The 21,838-nt window shown below is 33.1% G+C and overlaps 1 protein-coding gene and 1 pseudogene across 1 annotated transcript; one reads left to right on the top strand and one right to left on the bottom strand.

Moving 5' to 3' along the window:
* Positions 1-174: 174 nt before the first annotated feature.
* Positions 175-4,293, bottom strand: LOC114382636. Its single transcript, XM_028342195.1, has one exon. It carries the CDS (start codon positions 3,402-3,404, stop codon positions 603-605), a length of 2,802 nt encoding a protein of 933 aa, XP_028197996.1. The 5' UTR covers positions 3,405-4,293; the 3' UTR covers positions 175-602.
* Positions 4,294-17,346: 13,053 nt separating this feature from the next.
* Positions 17,347-17,929, top strand: LOC114382625 (annotated as a pseudogene).
* Positions 17,930-21,838: the final 3,909 nt, after the last annotated feature.

Below are 21,838 nucleotides of genomic sequence, written 5' to 3'. Positions count from 1 at the left end.
AATTTATAAGGAATGCCAATATAATTTTTTTCAAACAATAACTCAATTTATTGGTGATTGTTATCTTGGGCTACCAAAATAGAAGCATATTCGTTCACTAACCGAGAGTTCGTGCTTACCTTAGTCAAATACTAAAGTTTAGGAACCAATTTATGTCAACGAAGAAAGCACTAATTGAATGGCATGGTATAGTATAGCATAGCACGAAAAATGAACACTACATTTTTATACAAGTAGGAAATCCTTTCGTATGCAAAGGAAGCGAATTATATATCAGTAGAAGTTCTACCCATACATACAATCTTGCTTCAAAGTACACCATAGCTTCCCGATATGTAACAAATCTCTAAAGCCAACTCTACAAGCAGCTCAAAAAACAAAAGAGGAAAATTAAAAATGTAAGCAACAAGAAACATGAATTAACAAATCCACCCCGCTTGTCTAAGTTTGCGTCTATATAGGAGCTTACAAATCATCAGCAATCAATGCATTCTTCATGAAGCTACTATGGCTGCTGCTGCCCCTTTTGTTGGCAATTTGTCACAAATAATCTTTCATGTTGGGTTTCCAAAATTGAATAAAGTGCGGGTGACTTTGCCATCTCATGTTTCGGAGCCTTCTTGAACAGTAGGAAGACCCCCTTCTCTGATAAATGTTGGGTTGAGAAACTTGGCCACAAAAGCCCACAATTTATATACATCCTCAAAATTTGTCAGAAAGCCCAGTGAGGCTGTGACAACTTCAAGCCTTACAAAGCTACCTTTTCCATCGCGCCGACCATTCTCCATTGGCCTGCAAAGAGTTGTGTCTTCAAGATTCGGAGCTCCACGGTGCTGTCTCGAGTTATCAAGAATCTGTATATGACTAAGAAAACCAAGACCAAGAGAGATTCCTTCTTTTTCAGCCAGCTTTTGAACAATCTCTGGATTGATTAGCCCCCTACTTCTGTCCCTCACATTGAAAGCCACAGCCGCACCTCTTTCATATTTTATTTTTGGGCCATAGATTTGGACAAGATTTGCTTTCTCACCCCCATCAGAACCGGCCAACTTCAGTTGCAGCAACGAGGTAACAAGCCAATTTATCAAAAACCGAAGTCGTAGTGTAGTTTTATTGAGACCAAGCATGTTGACATGATCGATATGCCGACATATTATCTCTGGTTCCCTCCTGCCCCAGTCCTGTCCATCACCATATTCTCCATCGCTTGTGACCTCTTCATCATCAAAACTAGTAGCAGATATATCCCCTGGCTCTAGGGTCTGGCTTAGGTACTCTTTACGATTATCTTCCATGTTAAATGACACTCTTCTTCCCCTGCTAGTGGCTTCATTTTCTTCCAAACCAAAAAACCTATCACCACCGTAACGATTACCTTCTCTCCTACCCAACAACCTGAATTCACCTTCAGTTTCCCTTCTTATGGCACTCTCTTTGACATCAGGACATATTTCAGAGGTAGAGCCATTCTCCAAGCTTTGATGCCGGGCAAGAGAAGTTGAATTGAGCCAAGATCCATTATTGACAGCTTCACTGGTTCCAGGTTCTTCCACGATCTCATCGACATGCAGATGATCTGACCCATTACCATTTCTTGAATAATGATCAACTTCCTCGACATGCTCTTCTTCAGGTACCTCTTTGACCCGGTCTAGTTCCTGTGACATCAGGACCGCAGCATCAAATGACAGCACGCGGCGGTCCTCATGAGCACCTAGGTTTACCTCTCTGTCATCATACATCGGGCTGCCATACATCTTGGAAGTTGGTTTTGGAGAATGTTGCTTCTGGTTCCTCCTCCCGTTAAACCAGAAAGGTGGAAGGGGAGAAGCTGTCTTGTGTTTATTTGATTGACCAGCACTGTCGGATCCCAACGGACTTTGACCCAAATCAATCCAAAAGGAGTTGTCCGATGACTCGTCCTCGCTGAAGACGGGACTCTTTATCACCTCTCCAACAGATATGCTCTCAGTCTCCTCAAATATGGTGCTCGTTCCATCTCTTTCAGAACTGTCTTGATCCATTTCGGTCTCAAACACATCTCTGACCTGTGCAGATGTGAATGCACCAGAAAAGGCAGGCAACTGTGTTCCCTGACGAGTTTCAGTCGTCTTATCACCAATTCCAGTGATTTCATCGTCGTCTTCAATCCCAACAAATTTATCCAAACCATCTACAGAATCACTCAAATACATAGGAAACTCGGGGGTAATCTTCACCATTCCAGATCCAGTACAACCAGACTGATTTTGAAGGCTTTGCATCACAGATTTCTTGATAAGAAGACAACCAAAACCTGTGGGATCATACCCAAAAACCCTGTAAAATGATGTGACTATAAAATCTGGACGAAATAGGGACAAGCCAAGGGAATCCATGTCCTTGGGGCCCAATGATCCAGCATCCAGCAAGACATGCCAGTTGTTCTGTTGGGCCAAGGCCATCCACTGGTATGAATACTTAGCCCCAGTCACTCTAGACTGAACCGGGAAGACAAAAAGACCAGTGGCTGAATCCTTCTTCCTCTTCTTCTTATTGGAAATCTGTTTCCTCAAATCAGTGGAGCAGAGTTTGAGGGTTGGCCATTTAAACCATGCACTATGCACTTTAGCACCTTTCTCCCTGGCACTCTGAGCCATCCAAGCAATGGACTGGCTCTCGTGATCGAACATGGTCAACAACTTTTTGTTTGTGTGGAAAGGGTATGAATCAGCCAGCAACTTGAAAGCTGATCCCCTACTAACAGTAAACACAAGGCCATATTCGTTCTCAGGAATATTCAAATAGTCCATAATCCTAGCCTTTATATCATACTCAACGGTCCCTCTCTCGGCACAGCCATAAAGTGCATGGTTACACAGATTAGCAGTTATCTCAGACAAACTAAACGTAGAAGACTCCCAATAGTGAATAGTCTGAACAAAAGAGAAGAGTCCAAAACCACAGTAATCAAGGCATACCTTTGGTGACAAATGTGAGTATTCATCAGACCTCAACTGATCAACCTTCTCGGAGGACTGGTACTTTGGGTACATAGTAAGGAACTTGGCAAATGCTTCCTGGAGGCTGGGAATTTCCTCCTCGGACTCGAAGATTCGCTCGGCCGCAAGCGCTGTGGCGCGAAGGAATTCGCGCTGGGCATGGAGCCGGGTGAGCGATCGGGATCTCCCAAGGCCATCATCCTGGTTGGCAGCAGAGTCAGGCTGGTCTATGTCTTGAGATTTGGAGAGTGAGCCATCTTCAGAAGCTTCCTCAAGTGCTTCCCTGAGCTTGTTCTCTTGCAGCTTCCGAAGCATTGATGGGTTTCTCCTCATTTCAACATTGGATTCTTCTTTCCTCCTGCTCTTCTTGTCCATGATCAGTGCAGCACATTGAGAAATGGGTTTCCATAGTGAGAGATGCATGGTATTCGTACCTTCCTCCTCTTCTCACACACACTTCTAACAACACACACTAAAGGGCTTTAGTTTATCCCCTCACATCAATCTATATAACAATTTGAGCTTCAACTCTTTCACCACCAAAACTCTAACAACACAAGGAATCTGGAATCTTAAACACCACACCTCCCCAACAATCCAATTTGTATAAAACCATGAGATTTTTGTTTGAGAGACAGAGAAACAAACAACTCAGCTCACCATCTCACCCACGAAAACCAACACAACAAAGACTAAATAAAAAGCTTTATTTTGTCTAGAACCCAGAATAAGTTTCAAACCCAATTTCTCAGAAAAGGAGAGACAAACCCAAGGAGAGAGAAAGTCAAAAGCTGAAACCCTTCAAACCCTAGAAAACCCAGATCCCAAAATTGGCAAGGCTATTCACAGGAACAAGAAAAATTCAAAACGGAACAACAAAAAATAATTTTGGAGAAATGGGTTTCAAGAGGAATCAAACGACAAATAATAGAATCCCCGAAGCTGAATCAGTAGTAGCCAGAGACACTCCACAAAACACCTGAATAAGCCATCAAAGGTGAAGAAAAGACCCTCTTCTCTTTCTCTCTTCTCTCTCTCTCTCTCTCTCTCTGAGTTCAATTCACTGCAGCATAATTAAAGCACAGCGCCTCACAGCAAATTCTCCTTTTACTATGAGAGAAGTAAAACCAAAACGAAACCGGTTTGTTTGATATCTTCACTCACTGTACTATTTTCTTCTTAAAATTGAAAACCAAAAAGAAAAAGGTATAGAAAAGAAAAAAAGAAGGGAAATTTCAATTCAGAGTAACCTATCCCGTTGTCCTCTCTGACCCAAAAACCTCTTTTCAACTCTTCGAAAACAACCTTGCTTAGCTTCCGCTGTAGCTGTAATTCCGTTTTCAAATTATCAGAAATTGGTAGAACTTTTAGTTGCTATTATTGACGTGTCTTTGGTAATTTGATTAATGACAAATTTCTTTAATTGGAAAAAAAAAAACTTCACAAAAAGTATAAATACAGACAAAACTTGCATTTAGTGTATACAAAACATATTTGCTTGTATGCAGTCCAAAAAACACGTATTCACGGAATCAGATGATGATAAATCATTTCAATACATTCAACTTAAAAATACTATTTAAATATCTGTTATTTATATTCCCGACTGCGTGATTGTGCAACAACAGAAAATTCAAATCCACATAATACTACTTTCACATTGTTAATTTTTTTTAAAGATGAACACTAGTAATATACTCTTTTTTTTTTAATGAACAGTATTTTTTTAATACATTATTTGATTAAAATTTGTTTAAAAATGTAAAATACAAAAATTTAAAGAGAGACTTATTAAACGAGAAATAAGACTCAGTAAAAATGTAATTTTTAATGAATTACAATAAATATTAAAAAATATTTAAAAGAATATGTTAGAGAATATTATATTGTTTGATTATTTTTTTAATTTTGACATGAGTTGTTTACCCAATCATGACCTCGTTAATGTTTTTTTTTCTTAATTTTTAAACGTATTTAAAGGTATACTGAATATAGAATGTAATATAGTAACAAAATATAGAACCTGAAAATTTTTAAACGTGAATTAAAAAATACTATAAAGATCAAAATGCCGAAATTTAAATGCAAATTAAAAAGTTACATAAAACAAAACCAAAAAAAAGAATGACAAATTATGAAATCTCTTTTTGGTGCATTACTTTTTGTTTTAACATGTTATTCTACCTGTGTTCATTCATCTTTGTTAAAAAAAAAGTCAAAATTATTATTAGTATTATTATTGTTGTCGTGATTGGCATCACAATTTTTTTCTCTTATATGATGAGGTATTACAAGATGATCATTTTCAAACAATAGTTGTTAATATATATGCTAATGGCAATGTGAAAAAAAGTAATGGTAATCATGAATGAAATTGATTAAAAAATATTAAAACTGGTGTTAAAAGAAATATAGAATATAATTAAACATTACATAAATGCAAGTAGTGTTTTATATACACGAAGTATAGATTTTCATTCTCTAAAAAAAAGGTAGGTTGTATCTCAGAGATATGACTTGTACATTTTTTTACTCTTAATTAAACAAATATTTTATTTCTGTAAGACACGATATATCCTGCTATTTCATTAATAATTTCAACGACATAAACTAATATAATAATAATTTGTTTATAAAGTTAATGTTTATGTACTGATTAGATAATGTAAAATAATTTCATATTAAATTATTTTAAAAAATGATAAATTTATAATAAGATGTGATTAAATAACTGTAAAACCAGAAGAAATTATCCTAATCCAGTATTTTCCAAAAGAAATTACAACAACTAAGCGCCTGTGGGAGAGGGTACGTTGACTATGGCAAAAACAAAATTTGTTGGTAATAGTATTAAATTCAATTTTCGATTTTTGTCTATGTTGTGGTGGGACCCACACGCTGAAAAAATGATTCAAAGTCAAATAATCAGCTGGCTTGTAAAAGTTGTTATCTGTCCAACTTGGCAAACCACAAACTACTATTTTAATTTGTGCGTGTTTCTTTTCTAATCCATAAATTAATTCCGACTGAAGAATTTATTTTCAATACAATTTTTTTTAATATGTTGGTTGTATATTAAAGAATAACTTAAAATTGATTTTAGATATATAATTGATTCTATATTTAAATAATTTTGAGTAACTTGTAAAATTTTAAATTGAATTTTATCTTTAATTTAATTTTATAATAAAAATATTCAAATATAAATCACATTATTTTAAAATTAATTTCATTTAAAATCAATTTTTGTTAATATTTATACAAACACACATTAAATATATATATATATATATATATATATATATATATCATATAATATAAAATTTATTTTAATGTGATTAAATTTATAATAGATAAATATTTTAAATATATAAATTATAATTTAAAATTATAATAGATAATTTAAATTATTATATAAAATTATTTTTATTTATTTACAATTTTTTCAACAAAATACTATTAAACTTTTATTTAGTGATAAATAAGAGGATAAATTAAAAGGGGTCAGGGGTTAGCAAGATCAAATATTCGCATAAAAATAAATTGGAAATGGTTTGAGATGATAGAAAGGAAAAACAAAATTGGCCAATTGATGAAGTAACATGAAATGCACATTTTTATGAAATAAGATGAAAAATGATAATTATGTCCAAGTGAAAGAGTGAAAATATTCTAACTCTTCAATTAATATATTCAAATTTTTAATATAGGAGTAGATTAATCACCCACAATCACATAACTTGCTTCCATTATATTCGAACCATTGTATTTATTTTTTAAAATAAATATTCAACATTGTTAATTAGTTAACAATTTTTTTTAAATAAGTATATTTTTTAAAATTAAAATTATTTAAAATAGCATTCTTTATAAAATTAATTTCAGATTTTTCTTTTATATCTCACCAAAAAAGAAGTAATGTTTTTTTTTCCTTCTTAAACCTTGTTATTTGAAAAAAGTTGGACAGATTTGAATCATGTGAGGTGAAATTATTCAATGGGGTAAAATTCTCTCACTTATGGTAGAGCTATAATGTTTTATTTGATATCAATTGCTTCATAGATCATTTTTGAATTTTCATACATTTCGGGCAAATTACTACTTTGAAAATTTAAAAGAGTGTGAAGAAGACCGTTTTTTGTGTGTGTGCTTTCCCTTTGTTCTGGCCTAAAGCGAAGGTGTAGCTTTAAGTTTCAAATTCAATTTAGTATTGAAATTAGAAAGAATCTATTCTCACAGCCACCTAAAGCTATAAAAGAGAGTTTTTTTTTTTTTTTTTTAAACGAATCTTTGATCCAGATGGTTAATTAGAAAAAGGTTATTGCTAGATTCAACATGCCAAACAGTAAATGATGTAACAATTTGTAATGAGCTTTTACATAGGGGAACAATACATTCAAATAAATGAATAATGATCAACCAATGCAATTTAGTAATAATCTATAATAATAGATAAATGACATATCACTTCTGATATTTTTTTATTTCTCTTTTTATAAAAAGTTTATGTATATGTATAATTATTTTCATAAATAAACCCATATTTTTAGTTAAAGAAGAAAAAAATAAAATAATATAACACAATAAAAATAGGGACACATGCACGCTTGTGTTTCTGCTAATAATAATAATATGAATTATCTATTTTTTCTAATTTATAAAGAATTATGCCATTCATTTGATTTTTTCCTTCTAATTTTATAAATAATTTATTTGAATTATTTTATTTAAATTTGTCTTTACGAACATATATATATATATATATATATATATATATATATATATATATATATATGTATATGTCTTATGGTATTAAGAAAAAAATCATTTGATTAAATTTGTTCTAGTTTTAGTTATAAAAACACTCATTTTAATAATTTTTTTATAACATGTATTTTAGTTTGGAGAAACCACACTTTCAATTTTTTGATAGATTGTAAAATTAATAAACTTCATTGATTCCTGTTTAGCGCTTGAGTATTGAGTCAAATCAACAAAATCCATTTCTTTCTTTATTAATTTTCCGGAAGAGACAAACGAGAAATCAGAAATGCAATCCAAAAAAGAATATTATCAAGTTGAGGGAGTATTGCTCTATTTTAATTTTCATTATCCTAAACCCCAGAAACAATTTCAGTTTATGGCTTTAATAACCCACATTTTGGTCAACCCTTGCAAGTGGAGGATTAATCAAAACAATAAAATTAAAAATTTTCATAGACATGCCTGATTGTGATTAGTTTATAATCAATCCGTGACAAGGGCATTGTTTATGAGATGTTAACCACTTATTATTATAATTAGTATTAAGTGATCAAGGCGTAACTTCTGAGTTTCTTGTCCTTCAGTCATCACCCACGTTTTTGTCATATCCACCGAACTTCATCAAGGTAGGTAAACGGCAAACTCACGTTAATGCATGTCGAAGGTATGGGCTTCTTAATAATTAAATTTGTTCGATCAACACAAGTGAAGAGCGAGGTTAATTTTTACCCCCATTTTATAAATTACCAATATCAGATATTTACAAGAATTACAGCAGGATGGTACCACTTCAAAAATAATTTTCAAAAGCCCGACTTATGTTGTGACAATTTTTTTAGATTCTTCAATGTGTCCAAGTTAGGAATAGAAATTCTCTCTAGTCTGATTTTTTTCAGTTTGGATATAGAGTCTAGTACTTTGAAATTGCCCAGTTCACAAAAATAACTTTTTGTTTACTCATTTTCTCCATGTACTCTGGAAAGGAGTACTGGCTGTACTGCACATCAGCTTGAGATGGTTGCATGTGTGACAAACATGAAGTGCAAGTTTCATCTGCAAAAACAACCCATATGTTGTTAGTTTGGGAACATTAATCAATGGCGGGTACTGCAACTTTCTTATTAGCATTTTTACTATGCAAGAGAATGTATTTTAGAAACGGTATAATAAGCAGTTGATATAGATAATGTGCAGCTGGGACCTATTGGTCTTCTATATAACTCTGCCAACAAACCAGCGAGTGCAGTATGAGGAATTCTTTAGAGTTTGGTCTTCTATGACATAGTAATTTACCAATCACTTTAATGGCATGTGGTAAACCCTTGCAATATCTCAGAATCTGCATTTCAGCGCAGGCAAATAAAGTAAAGGGTCAAAACCTGTTTTTCAACTCTCTAACTCTACAATAAGTTTAGACTAACATACCTAATGACAGGAGGCTCATCACTATGCGAAGGTACGAGAGAGAGTTATTGTATGCAGCCTCACCCTTGCATATGTAAAGAGGTAGTTTCAGAATTCAAACTCATAACCAACTGGTCACCAAGGCACAACTTTATCGTTGTGTCATGACCAACTCAACAATGAGTTTAATGGGATAAAAGAAGAAGTTACAAGTGGTTATGTCCTATCTCATGATGTCTGCTTCAAGTGAATGACTTCAGGCAAAAAGGGCAGCACAGATTACTTCCATATATCACAAGGTAAGAACAAACACCTTTTAGACAAGTTCTTCATCAGGAATACTTAAACTGCTTTTTTCCAATAGAGCATGGTGTCGGAATAGGTTGATTTCATCTTCATTACACACAAAGTATATGACGTGCTTATGATATGTTCTAATTGATGTAAAGATACATATTAATCTCTCAAAGGACCTCAGTATATTGAACTCTGCTTTAAACTGCTGTACACTTCAGGAATAGGAATCCAAAGCATTTCGCATGCAGCCATTTTCATCAATTACAGACAAAACTTCCAAATATACTTGAATATATACCATCTGATGTTCGCAAATTTCCAATAACCTATTTCACATCCATCTCTAGTAAGAGTTTATGAAAGAGTATTGTATGAGACAGAGGACATATAAATGAAGTTATGAAAATAACTTCATGAAGAGTTAGAAAATAACTTCCCAAATTGTCATCGGAATATAATTTTCCTACTCTTCATTGTAGGAATAAAAATGACTTAACAAATCATGCTAGCACTACTTTCCTGGAATAAACAAAAGCCAAAAATACTTTTTTTAAAACTCATAACAAATATGAAAATACTACGTTTCCAAGTTCACATTTCTAGAAATGAGTTTCTAATCCGTGAAACAAACACACTCAAAAGAGGAATTACCACTTACCCTTGACTCATTCATCCCAGCAGAGCTTTGTAGCCAAAGTTACCACTTATTCGATCCACCCAAACCCGTCAACGAAAGGATGGACATATACGGTCCTGAGAACCTTCATCTTCCACAACGGTACACCGAACAATCATTGAGCAAGTTTACCGTTGAGCAAGTTTACCACTTATATGATTGTGAGGATTATCTCAGAAAGAATCTCTCGGCGCTTGATCCTGAGGTAATGAGCGCACTTATGGCTTACTCGAGTATGAATTTATGATTCACACTAAGGTAGATGACGAGTGCTGCTACTTGGTGAGATCTTTTAACACGGATTTTCTCTCAGTTGAATGAGATTAAAGATAATTGATGTAATTGTTTTCAGTTACTTTATTTTGGTAGGATGGTACATTGACCTGTTGATTCTGTTGTTAAGTTATTTTGGTAGAATTATTACTTAAAATCACTTGTTTGATGATTGTTGTTTTGAGATTGTTTTTAAAGATGCAAGATGCTCCGGTGAAGGCAGGGATAGTAGTTGTTTGAAGTAGAGTAGAGAGAACTCATGAACACAAGTTAAAGAAAACAAAAACTAATAAAATATGCTGTCCTTTTTCTACTCTGACAACAGACTGTGGAGTATAAGCTTTCATAACAAACAACAGACTCATGGCCAAACATATTTTTTGAGTTTTAAATTTTGAAAACAAAAACTGTTTTCAAAAAGATTGACCAAAGAGGTCCCTACTGATTTGCATACTAGTGAACCTTTTCTTGTATAGGAAGGTATTGTACAAAAATATGTAAAATAATGGAAAAAATACTAAAACCACCTAGGTTTCTTGAATGTGGAAGATAGTGGTTGTCTCAAAGTCATGTTTTAAATTTTAACCATTTATACCTCTTTATAATGAGATAATAGTACTAGAATAGGGAGAACCACTTGGTGCTCAGTCGGTAGATTTGTTGAAAATGGGAAAAAAGGTCCATTTTGATTGATATCTGTTCTGAGACCTAAGAGAGAGAGGCATACCTAAAGCTGCTGATTTATTTTTTTAGCTTTCCCATGCAAACTGAATTTGTTAAATATAATGTCATTATGAAGATTACTGTTACCACTTACCTTTTGTATGAATTGTAGGGCTGTTCATTGCATGACATTTTGGAGAGGATCTTATTTTCTGAACCTCAGAAAAAAGATTTTGCAACATCTTTTTGGAATCTTGTTCTGAAAAAATGTCATCTAGTGGCACGTCGCATTCATGTGGAGATTCAACTGCCGGTCTTAAATGATGAGTTTATGTGTTTTGGGGAAATAAAGGAGTTAAGTGTAAGATCTAAATATGTGGATAAAAAATGTCTTCTCACAGGTTTTCTTAGTACAATTTTTATTCCAATGAAAGATATCACTCTTATATTAAAAGGCGTTGGATTCAGGGCCACATTAGTTGGAAAAAATCCCACAGGCAATGTTTTGCTTTCTTTTGATATGCAAATTGACATTAAATTCAGAGAGCTTAAGTTGGCAAGTTGCACTCTCTGTTTTCCAGAACTAGCTTTTTCATTCTCTCCAGATGGCATTTCTGTATGTTTACTTTTTCACAAATTGATATCTAATATGTACCATCAATCTAGAGGTGCTAGAGAATTATGGAGAATAGCTGCTAGCCGAATTGACCATGTGATTGTAACTCCTAGATTGCCATTTCATAGATTAGTTGGAGTTATGGGTCAATGGATACACTATGCCAATGCTTATGAGAATATCTTGCTGTTAATTGGATATTCTACTAGCCGCACATGGAAAAAGTCCATTTCTAAAATGTCTCTTAACAAACTGATTTTAAGTTCTGTTAGTCGCCATTGGAAGTTGATTTTTGACATTGAGAAAAAGTTGCCTGTTGAAGGCATATATCACTGGCAAGGAGAATAGCTCGTCATAGAGCAGCATTGAAAAATTCAATTAATTGTCATGAGGATTTTGTGACTACAAATAAAATTATCTGCCCTTTTATTTTTTTACTGTCATTTATGCGGAAATTGATCTCTTCAATTATCCATTGTCTAGTGAATATCTTCTCTGGGGAAAAAATACTGCAAGATCCAGATATTGATGGATGTTGTTTGGAAAGCCTTATCGAAGACCCTTGTCAATGTTATTGTTTTGGGCTGAACTTTGGGAAAATCATGATAACAGTTTCCCAAATCAATGAAATTCATCCATCTGTATATGAAAAGTTACAGTCACTTACTGGGATTGCATGCTCATATTTCCTTTCGATATGTTTTTGTATTGATGCTTTTTTATTAATATCTGTGAAAGATATTTTTGAACAGAGAATTTTTCTCTCATGTGGGCAAATGAAGGTTGAATCTGCACCTTTGACAATGTCAGCAGAAGCATGTTCAATGGATCCACTTAGTTCAGCTAAAGGAAATGGAAAAGAAGGTATTAATAATATGGAATCAATTATGTGGGATGAACCTTCGAAAAAATTTCTCATTTCAGAAATTGATCATATTGAAAGCTTTGTGGAACAGTTGTCTGTGAGTTGGAAACGAATTTGCAAAAAATTGAATGAAAATGAGATTGAGTATTCTGAAAATCCATGTATCCCCTCTAAGATTGAGATATCTTCCACGAACCCAGACCAGAAGAATCCAGATTTTGGGTTTTGTGAATGTGGTTTAATGCTAGGGAAATTAAATTTTGTTTTGACTCATTCTCCAGTATCATTGCTGTCTCTAATTCTTAGTCAGATTCAGCATGCTCTTTACTGGGAGGACAGGAGGGAAGCATCCATTGTGTCAAATTTTGTGGACAAAGAGAAATTGCTTGGGTTAACAAATATGACTGTTATTGCAAAGAATTGATTATGACCTTGCTTCAAAAGCTTCCAGAGAAACACATTCATTTTGGGGCATTTGTTGATGGTCCTTCTGTTAGATTATCCCACAGAAGGGGGGCCAATCTTGGTGGTCAAGAAATTGATGACATTATCAGTCAGGAATTGATATTGAAGTGGTTGTTGGTTCACCTTCATTTGGTATAGTACCATTGACAGGTCAGTTGGGACATGGTAATGGCAAAGCAGAGTGTGTTAAATTGGACCCTCGGGCGATTGAAATTCCAAAACCAAATAATGATAAATATGCCTCCTCAGGAAAGATTTCAATTGGTTCCTACCTTCATCTAAATGACATAAATGCTTGTTTGGAGAAGTCAGAAGAAAACCATCAGATACAACTTTTTATATCGAAGCCAGTCACTGTCCAAGTTTTGTCCTTTAGGTATGATCAAAGGTAAAGGATTTTCAGGGACAAAACGGTACTTTGGCGATTTAGGGACAACTGTAAGTTCTTAGTTTTTGTTGTTTATTATTTTTTCGTTCAATTACAATGTCATTATGGGGTATCAGCATATTAATCAATTCTTGACTGGTCAGCAGTTGAGATCAGCTGGCTCCAATATAGCTTTTGCAGCTGTAGCTGAAATATCAGATTCTGTTCTGAAAGGTGCAGTAAAAGAATTACCACCTTTTGTTTGTTAATTCGGTTACTATAATTTTAGCTGGACTTATTCTCTATTGAATTATGATGTGTCTCATATTTGCATTTTTGACAAATTTAATTTCAAGGTGAGTGGCTTTCAACAAGGAATTCTAAAATTGGCTATGGAGCCATCGGTTCTGAGAACTGCATTGATGGAAGGTGGTCCAGATAGAAAAATATTGCTTGATCGAAGTCCAGGGGTTGATGAGGTGTTAAATAATATCTTGTTGCGCCTATATAATCTCTGTATTTCATTCTCTTGGGTTGTATGTTTATACCCAGGGTAATCTCTTTCTTAGTTCTTTTGTTTTAAAACAAAATTGTTTCAGATTTCTTGGGTTGAAGGAATGTATGCATGCATCAAACATATGATATGGCGGGGGGAGGACTAAGAACTAGAAATTGAATGCAAAAGAACTGAATATTATTTTTGAATAAATGTAACTGTACATTACATTAGACTAGACTAATTGTTAGGGATCTTGTCTTTAGGAAGTTGTGCATCTCATTGCAGTAAAGCAACACATCATATAAAGTGATCTGGCCCTAATTTTTGTCCTAGAGAACTGATCACAATGCCAGATGCAATCTTTATAGCATATATCTGTCAAATTCTGTTAGAATGATAGCTAACAGTCACTAAGAAAGAATAATGACTGACAGATACAAACCAATTTTGGGCTTAGCTAAGGAATATTACGAAATACGGAAACCACTCCTAAGAGATCATTTAAGATGTTATTTATTCTAAGAAAGATGTTACAATATCTTTTAGCATTGGGCCCACAGACCCATCTGTCTTGTACCATCAACTTTTGGATTAAGAAAATTTTTACTTTTCAGAGACTGTTACAAGATATTTTCTAGATATTCTAACAAAATCTACGAAGAGGTCTATAATGCTAAGGATAACGATTAATTATTCTAATGACTTCAATTTCTAACTTATGTGTTTATGTTTATACATTAATGTTTAACAAAAGAAATATTTATACTTTCAGTTCTTCCATCTTGATTTTTTAAAATCTTGATTTGGTTGTCTGTTAATAATTAGATTTGTGGCCTGGTGCAGTTGTACATTGAAGGATACATCCAAGCCATGCTGGATTCACTTTATAGACAAGAATACCTTAGAGTCAGAGTTATTGACAATCAGGTAATAGTTGAGCTAAGTGCACATAAGTTGGTCAGGTATGCATAAAAGATTATCTTTCAAGTTTGACTATATCTGGAAAAAATGCATTGCATGCCTTAGAAGAACACTAGCACGTTCTTTTGAATTAAATTAAGCACGGAACCTTGTTTTGAGAATGTTCGCAACTTTTTGTGTACGTTATGCAATGAAGTGATAGGTTTGATTTTAATACTGGAGAGCATACAAATTGGAAAATCATTAAACAAAATATCTTAAAGTATGCATGAAGGGCAACTTATTAAGGAGTGTGGAATTTGATCTGCACAGTGATTGAGCAATCTTTGTGCATTCCTACTGTTGATTTTTGTTTTGATTCTTCTTTGTAATTTTCTTTAGTTAGTTTTCTAGAGGATGACATGTTATCCTCCTATCTTTATTAATCATTTGGTTTCTTAATGATTTTATTTTCTATATAAAAAAAATTTAAACTTTGCCCTTTACTGTGCGGTTGTGATGGACTCTTGTACATGTTTAGGTTATCCTGAAAAACCTACCTCCAAATCATTCTCTTATCAATGAGATAACGGGTCGTGTTAAGGAGTTCCTTGTGAGCAAGGCATTGCTAAAAGGAGATCCCTCAACCACATCGCCGTCTTCCTGAAGAAAGTGTATGTTCTATTCTAGTGAGCGTGTCTCGTTTATCCTGCTATTTCATCTTTTTCTTCTCAATTGGTATTTTCATCTTCCTACTTACCATATTTTATCACAGCAATAATTTTCCATGATTATAATGATGACTCAACTATGTTCTCTATTTATGATCTGGTGCTAAATAGCTTCCCAAACTAATACTTCTCTGCATGCCTGGAATGCACTAGTTTAGTTTGGAAGCACCTCAAATGTAATATATGATGATCTTATATACCATTTTAAGTTTGCTTAACATTGAGTGCTTGACTTGCTTGGAAATCTGCATACTTCTTGATATAGAATCACCAATGGCATAAATCCGTAAGTAGTAGTTTTGCCAATTATATGTGTAAAGTTATTGATTCGGGGATATATATTTGTGTCAGGAATGGAGAATAGGGTCAACAGTGTTGACATTGTGCGAACATCTTGTTGTTAGGTTTGCAATACGCATACTGCGAAAGCAGACTAACAAGTTTATATTCAACATAAAGTGGGGAAAGAAGTCAGAGGTTGTTGGCAATGATGCAGATGTGCCAGAAAACTCTAGTCAAAAAGTGCAGAAGATGAGTTTCATTCGAAAATAGGGCATCGGCAAATTTGTCTTGTCTGGCTTGTTGGCATATATTGATGGAAGTCTTTGCCGGGGCATTCCCAATCCTGTAGCACGAAGAGTAGTTAGTGGTTTTCTATTGAGTTATATCGACCAAAATGATGATGAATAGCAAATTTTACTTATGTTCGCAAAATAAATAGGATGTGAAGTCCCCTTTGTGCCTTTACATGTCGAAAACAAGCCCATCGTGTACATGAGAATAACGATGACATGCTTGCATAACTTAACGTTCAAAATGTAAATATTAAGGGTCCTACCTCTGGTATTTACTTCGCTGGTTTCTGATCCACCAATACTGTTTAATCCTTTTGGTACTAACAATTTAATCATTTTTTTTACGTAACTGTAGTTAATATCTCACTTGTCCCCAGAACACAATTGAAACTGTTCCCGGTAATTGGTTCTCTAACATCATCAATACGAGTAAGTATCACAATTGGAGTAGTGGTAATTGATGCACAGGAGCATCTTGATTATCTAAATAGTAACCTCGATGGCCTGAGGTTGATACCCAGTATATTACCTGTCAGTATTCTTTTTATTTTTTATTCTAGTCAAGTGACATTTGAAATCTAATAAAGTTCATCATCATATAGTGTATTGTTCTAGTGTAAACTGTAAAGTGAAAAAAGCAGAAAGAGACGGTGATAGCCCTTGGTTTACATGAAAACAGCTTGCCTGCCTGTTGTTTTTCCCATACGTTGTCATGCATTTTCGATGAGTTATCCATGTAACCAAATTTTAGATCGTATCTGCACCGGTACTCCCATCGTTGTATCTGATAGTATCTTAATTATTTTTCATTTCTTTGGCAGTAATGTGTTAACCATTTATTGTTTGTGTTTGCTTTTCTGGATAAGTGTTCATTTGGGATGAATTTTTAAGTATACTGTATACTCTTTTCTTTGCCACAAATCTTCTCATATCTTGTTTTTTACATATATACCTAGGGAAGTAATATAAATCACTTATTTACGCGCCTTCCTCTGCTATAAGAAATCGATTCATTGCATACCGCCTCTAGTTGTCTTGATTACTAAATTATAGCATATAATAAAAAATAAATCTATACATTTTTTATGCTCCAGACCCAATGCATGCTATCGGTTTTGCAGCAAATGATGAAACGAAATATCTCTTCACCATAACTGGCCACGTAGGAAAAGCAAAAAATGTGGCATCATGTAAGTTTGACAGCACACTAGTTAATAGAGGCAAGTGAATGTTGATGGTGTCAATCCTTTTGCCACTCGCTCTTTGTCTCTACCGACATATGTTTGAGTAAAACAACTGGCCAAAAGAAACTGAAACCATTTCCCAGCAATAAAACATAAACGAAGAAGTTAGTAATATGTTTCCCTCTGAGTCACTAGAGAAAGAGAGAGGGAAATGGCTTTCACGATATCCAGATCTGAATCTGCTTTGAAAGATAGAGAGAAGAAGGAGTGTGTAACAACAGAGGGTATGATATCGAGCCAGCTTTGTCATCGTCGAAAGCATCTTCTCATCAAAGCATGGACAAACATGCAATCCTCCGACGCATCAGGCAACGCAGGTTTAATAACAGAGCCAAAACCGCTCTGGAAGCTCTCATAGGCACCTCAGAAGCCAACAACAACACCACCACTGGGCAAGAACACTTGTGGCTTCAACTGGGTGACTCTTTCTCTTCTCCTTAACTCATGAATCACCCCTCAGCTACCCATCTATAAATACCATCCCTAGATCACTACTTATGCAGCTATGACCTTGTGAATACCACGTTCAATTGTTATATAAAAAATGTGTGTATTATATTACTATGATATCATCTAATATGGAAAGTACTAAGCTTTGCTTTGCAACTATATCATCACCTATCACTATCAGGTTGCCAATCCTTGGTTTGCTACTTCAATCCTTGGCGTCAGCTATGACCTTTGCAACAATTAGTTTTTATTTTGTGTCACAGATAAATAAAAAATGGCTTAAGATTCTTAAGCAGCATGCATGTCGCTTGTTAAATCGGAGAGTCACTTGTTAAACCGAGGTATATATTACAAATTTAAAATAAAGGAAAATTGAACAAATTATAATTTATATAATTATTTATTATTAAGATTTTTTTTGACATTTTTTTATAGATAAGTATAAAAGTTGTTAGAGGACCATGAATAAATTGATGAAAATATATAAAATACGTAAATATTTTAGAATTAAAAGGGAGTGTAGGGTGAGATACATGGGGTGCAAGGAGAATCACCCACCGATAATTTGTTTAAGCCATGGTCGGCTTTCTGTCTAGCTTTTGGGTTAGGCTATGAAATAGATAAACATTATTGGTCAAAGACCCAAATTATTTCTTTTTGCATCCACTTTTCTTTCTTCCCACTCCTTTTTTTAGAATTTTTTTTGCTAAAAGAAACCTTCACATAAATTGATTTTTGAAACCTTGTTCTAGGAATAAGCAAACGTGTTAGATTTTAGTCTATAAACATTCTCAAAACTAATTTCTAAATCATATATTAGATTTCAGAATATTTTCTTATTAGAAAAATACATTTAAAAAGATAAATTTTACCAAAAAATATAAAAATAAGGAGTGTGAATAGATAAAAGAGAAGGGAATCATACGAGAATAGGCCAATATTTAAAATGGACGCAGCAGGAAACAACAATAGTGAGAGTGAGAGTGAGAGTGCATGTAGCAACATCCTGACAGTTCAAATGACAATTAGACGAGTGAAGATAGGCCCAAAAAAGAATGTAAAGAAAAAGAAATTTAAACAGTAAAAGTTTAAGTACTAATCTGAAAAAAAATTATTGTTGAATTTATACTCAATAAAACTAGTTAAAACATGATACTACTATAAATAATTTATTAGAAATAATAAATTTGTGTAGGTCTCACTTCTTAATTATTGAGTTTCTCTTTTGATTTTTTATTTTTTAATAAATTTTATTAATAATAGTGTGTGTTAAATAAAGTGTGTTAAAGGGAATGTTGTTAACATTCTCAGTAGATAATATTTTCATGAAGTTATTGATTATCATAATTAGTTAATTATATAAATATGATTTATTTTATTTCACAAGTGACTAAGAACAAATAAACATGATTGTATATATTTTTCGATATGTAATTGACAGTGTCATGAGGAATTGAAATGTCTAATAATTATTAACTAGGTTAAATTACTCATTTCATGGTTTTTATCTTTTTAATTCCTATAATTTGAAATAGTTTCATGGTTCTTATCTTTTTAGTTTTTATAATTTGAAAGTGATTTTTTTAATCTTATAGTTTACATTTTAATTCTTTTTTAGTCACTGTAGTTTGGAAAGTGGTCTTTTTTTAATCCTTATGGTTTTATGATTTTTATTTTTTAGTTCCTATAATTTTTAAATTACAGGAACTAAAAGAGATTAAAATATAAACTATAGGGACTAAAAAAACATTTTTCAACTGTAGGGATTAAAAGAGAATTAAAATGTAAAGTATAGGAATTAAAAAAACCACTTTCAAACTATAAGAACTAAAAAAATAACAACTATAAAATTATAGGAACCAAATAACTAATTTAACCTATTAACTATCTTACAAATTAATAAAATTAGTTAATATTAACAACATTAATAATTTTCAATCAATTCTAAAGTCTCTTAGAAAGAGAATGCTGTTAATACTCCTCTTATATATGCAATTGCATTCATTTACTTTTAACCTTTATGACATAAATTAATCATATCTATACACATTATCAAGTACATCTGTTGGCTTACGGCTGGATAAAAAAAACCCAGCAGTACGTTAATGGGTATTGTTTTATTATTTTGGGAAAACGAATAAATTTTTCAAATAGCTGCGTATTTATATATACCTTGTGGAGGCATAATCTTTTTGTATTTCAATAAAGAAGAATCAAGACCATAATATGAAAAGATGCCAATTAAAGTGTGAAAAAAGAATAAAAAGAAAAAAAAGGGTGCAAACTCCTTTGATCTTTTGTACAAGGGTGGGTGGAGTGGACTATACAAGTCGTTATGTTATGGCCATTGAAAATATCTTCTGCTTACGAGATCGACATGGTCCCTAACGCTCACTTTCTATGTTGTGTCCTTGTTACTTTCTCTAAGTCTTATTAAATGTGTGATGATGTTATTCCACTACACTGTGCCAATCATAGTGATAGTGGTTTCAACCAAACCATTTTGAGGGCAATTGTACAATGTGTATGTAATTATGTGTGCATGCAAATAAATAAGTACATACACACACGTCATAAAGAAGATTCAATTGGACTAATCCAAATCCAAAGAAAAGGATAAGAAACAAGAGCCTAATAGTAATTGACCCGTCACAATTAGAAGGATTGATGTGGCTGGCCATGATGATATGATAAATTTGCAATGTATGAATATGCAGTGATTGTGGAATGGAGAGACACGCATCTTTATATTCTATCAATGCCAAGAAGAAAAGGCAGAGAGAAAATTAAGAAAAAGTGCACACAAAGCCCAACGCAAGTAAGTCAACAGGGGCACATGGACGTGGCTAACAATTTTTGTGAAGAGTACATTGGTTTTCTTCGTAAGACTGAGTAAAATTTTGGTTGGTGGGCCAATCAATGAAAAATAAGAAAATGACGCACAAATTGGATGTGAAGAGTGACGGCTGAAGGTGGATTCATGATTAACTTCCATTAAAAATCTCCTTCAGTCTTTGACTCAATTGCTTTTGTTAGTTAGTAAGATTTTAGAAAGCTATCTGAACAAGTTATACTGGCCATGGTTACAACTTGATCAAGCAGCTGATCATTGTTAATTTCAAATATCTTAATTCTTAGTTAGCCTCCCTTGTTCCAACCCTTATAAGTATTTGAGTTTCTAGCTTTGAGTTTGAAACCACAATCGAAAATACTACTTTATCTTAAAATAAGTCTTAAGTAAGATGTCTCTCATATTTCTTAGTTAAAAAAAAAATTAAAATTAATATATTTATGAATTTTATTTTTATGTAAAATTTTAAGATATTTTTATAAGTTTGTTTGCTCTTGTGTTTACTTTTTGTTGATCTCTCCAAAAATGTGTATTATATAAATATTCAACTTAGGTTTTTCCTATAAAGTTAACATGTGTTGTTAACTAATAATTTATATCACATATATTGTTGGATAAAATAAACAAACTTTTTAATAACAAAATAAACAAAGTTTAATTGTGATTTTTATGTTTATAATTATATTGAAATACAATTACATAGTCAAATTAATAAAGTCTCAGAACTGAAAACCAAATTAAAATAATAAAAATATTTAAGTATTAATAATAAAAAAACAAGCAAATATCAATTTATATAACACGTATAATATAAGGGGGGGGGGGGGGGGGGGGGGGGGAATCAAAGCCAGGCCAAACTCTTGCATTCCTTCTGTTGTTGTCTGATAAATATATAATTAGTATTGCTGCCATTTTTCTCAACCTTTTAGAAAGGTTTTCCCTCCCCAATTGTGGTAACAATCGTTGATATAAATGCCTTGAGAACACAGCCAAGTTTGGTTAAGTGCCATATTATATTTATGTTAGGTTAACTAAACATTGTTTGTTTCCTGTAATTATCCAAATCCAAACCAATACATATGTAGTACTAAATTGAATTGATTTGGGAACATAACATAGCATTTAGGTTCAATCCGAATGTGTTGGAATTAGTAGGGATATATACACTTCCATTGTCACAATCCAAATTGCACCCAACAACTAAATTTGGCAATGCT

Source organism: Glycine soja, chromosome 2 (assembly GCF_004193775.1).
Source record: "Glycine soja cultivar W05 chromosome 2, ASM419377v2, whole genome shotgun sequence".
Classification (NCBI taxonomy): domain Eukaryota; kingdom Viridiplantae; phylum Streptophyta; class Magnoliopsida; order Fabales; family Fabaceae; genus Glycine; species Glycine soja.
The sequence above is the reverse complement of the archived record's forward strand: the minus strand, read 5'-3'. Positions and strand labels throughout refer to the sequence as shown.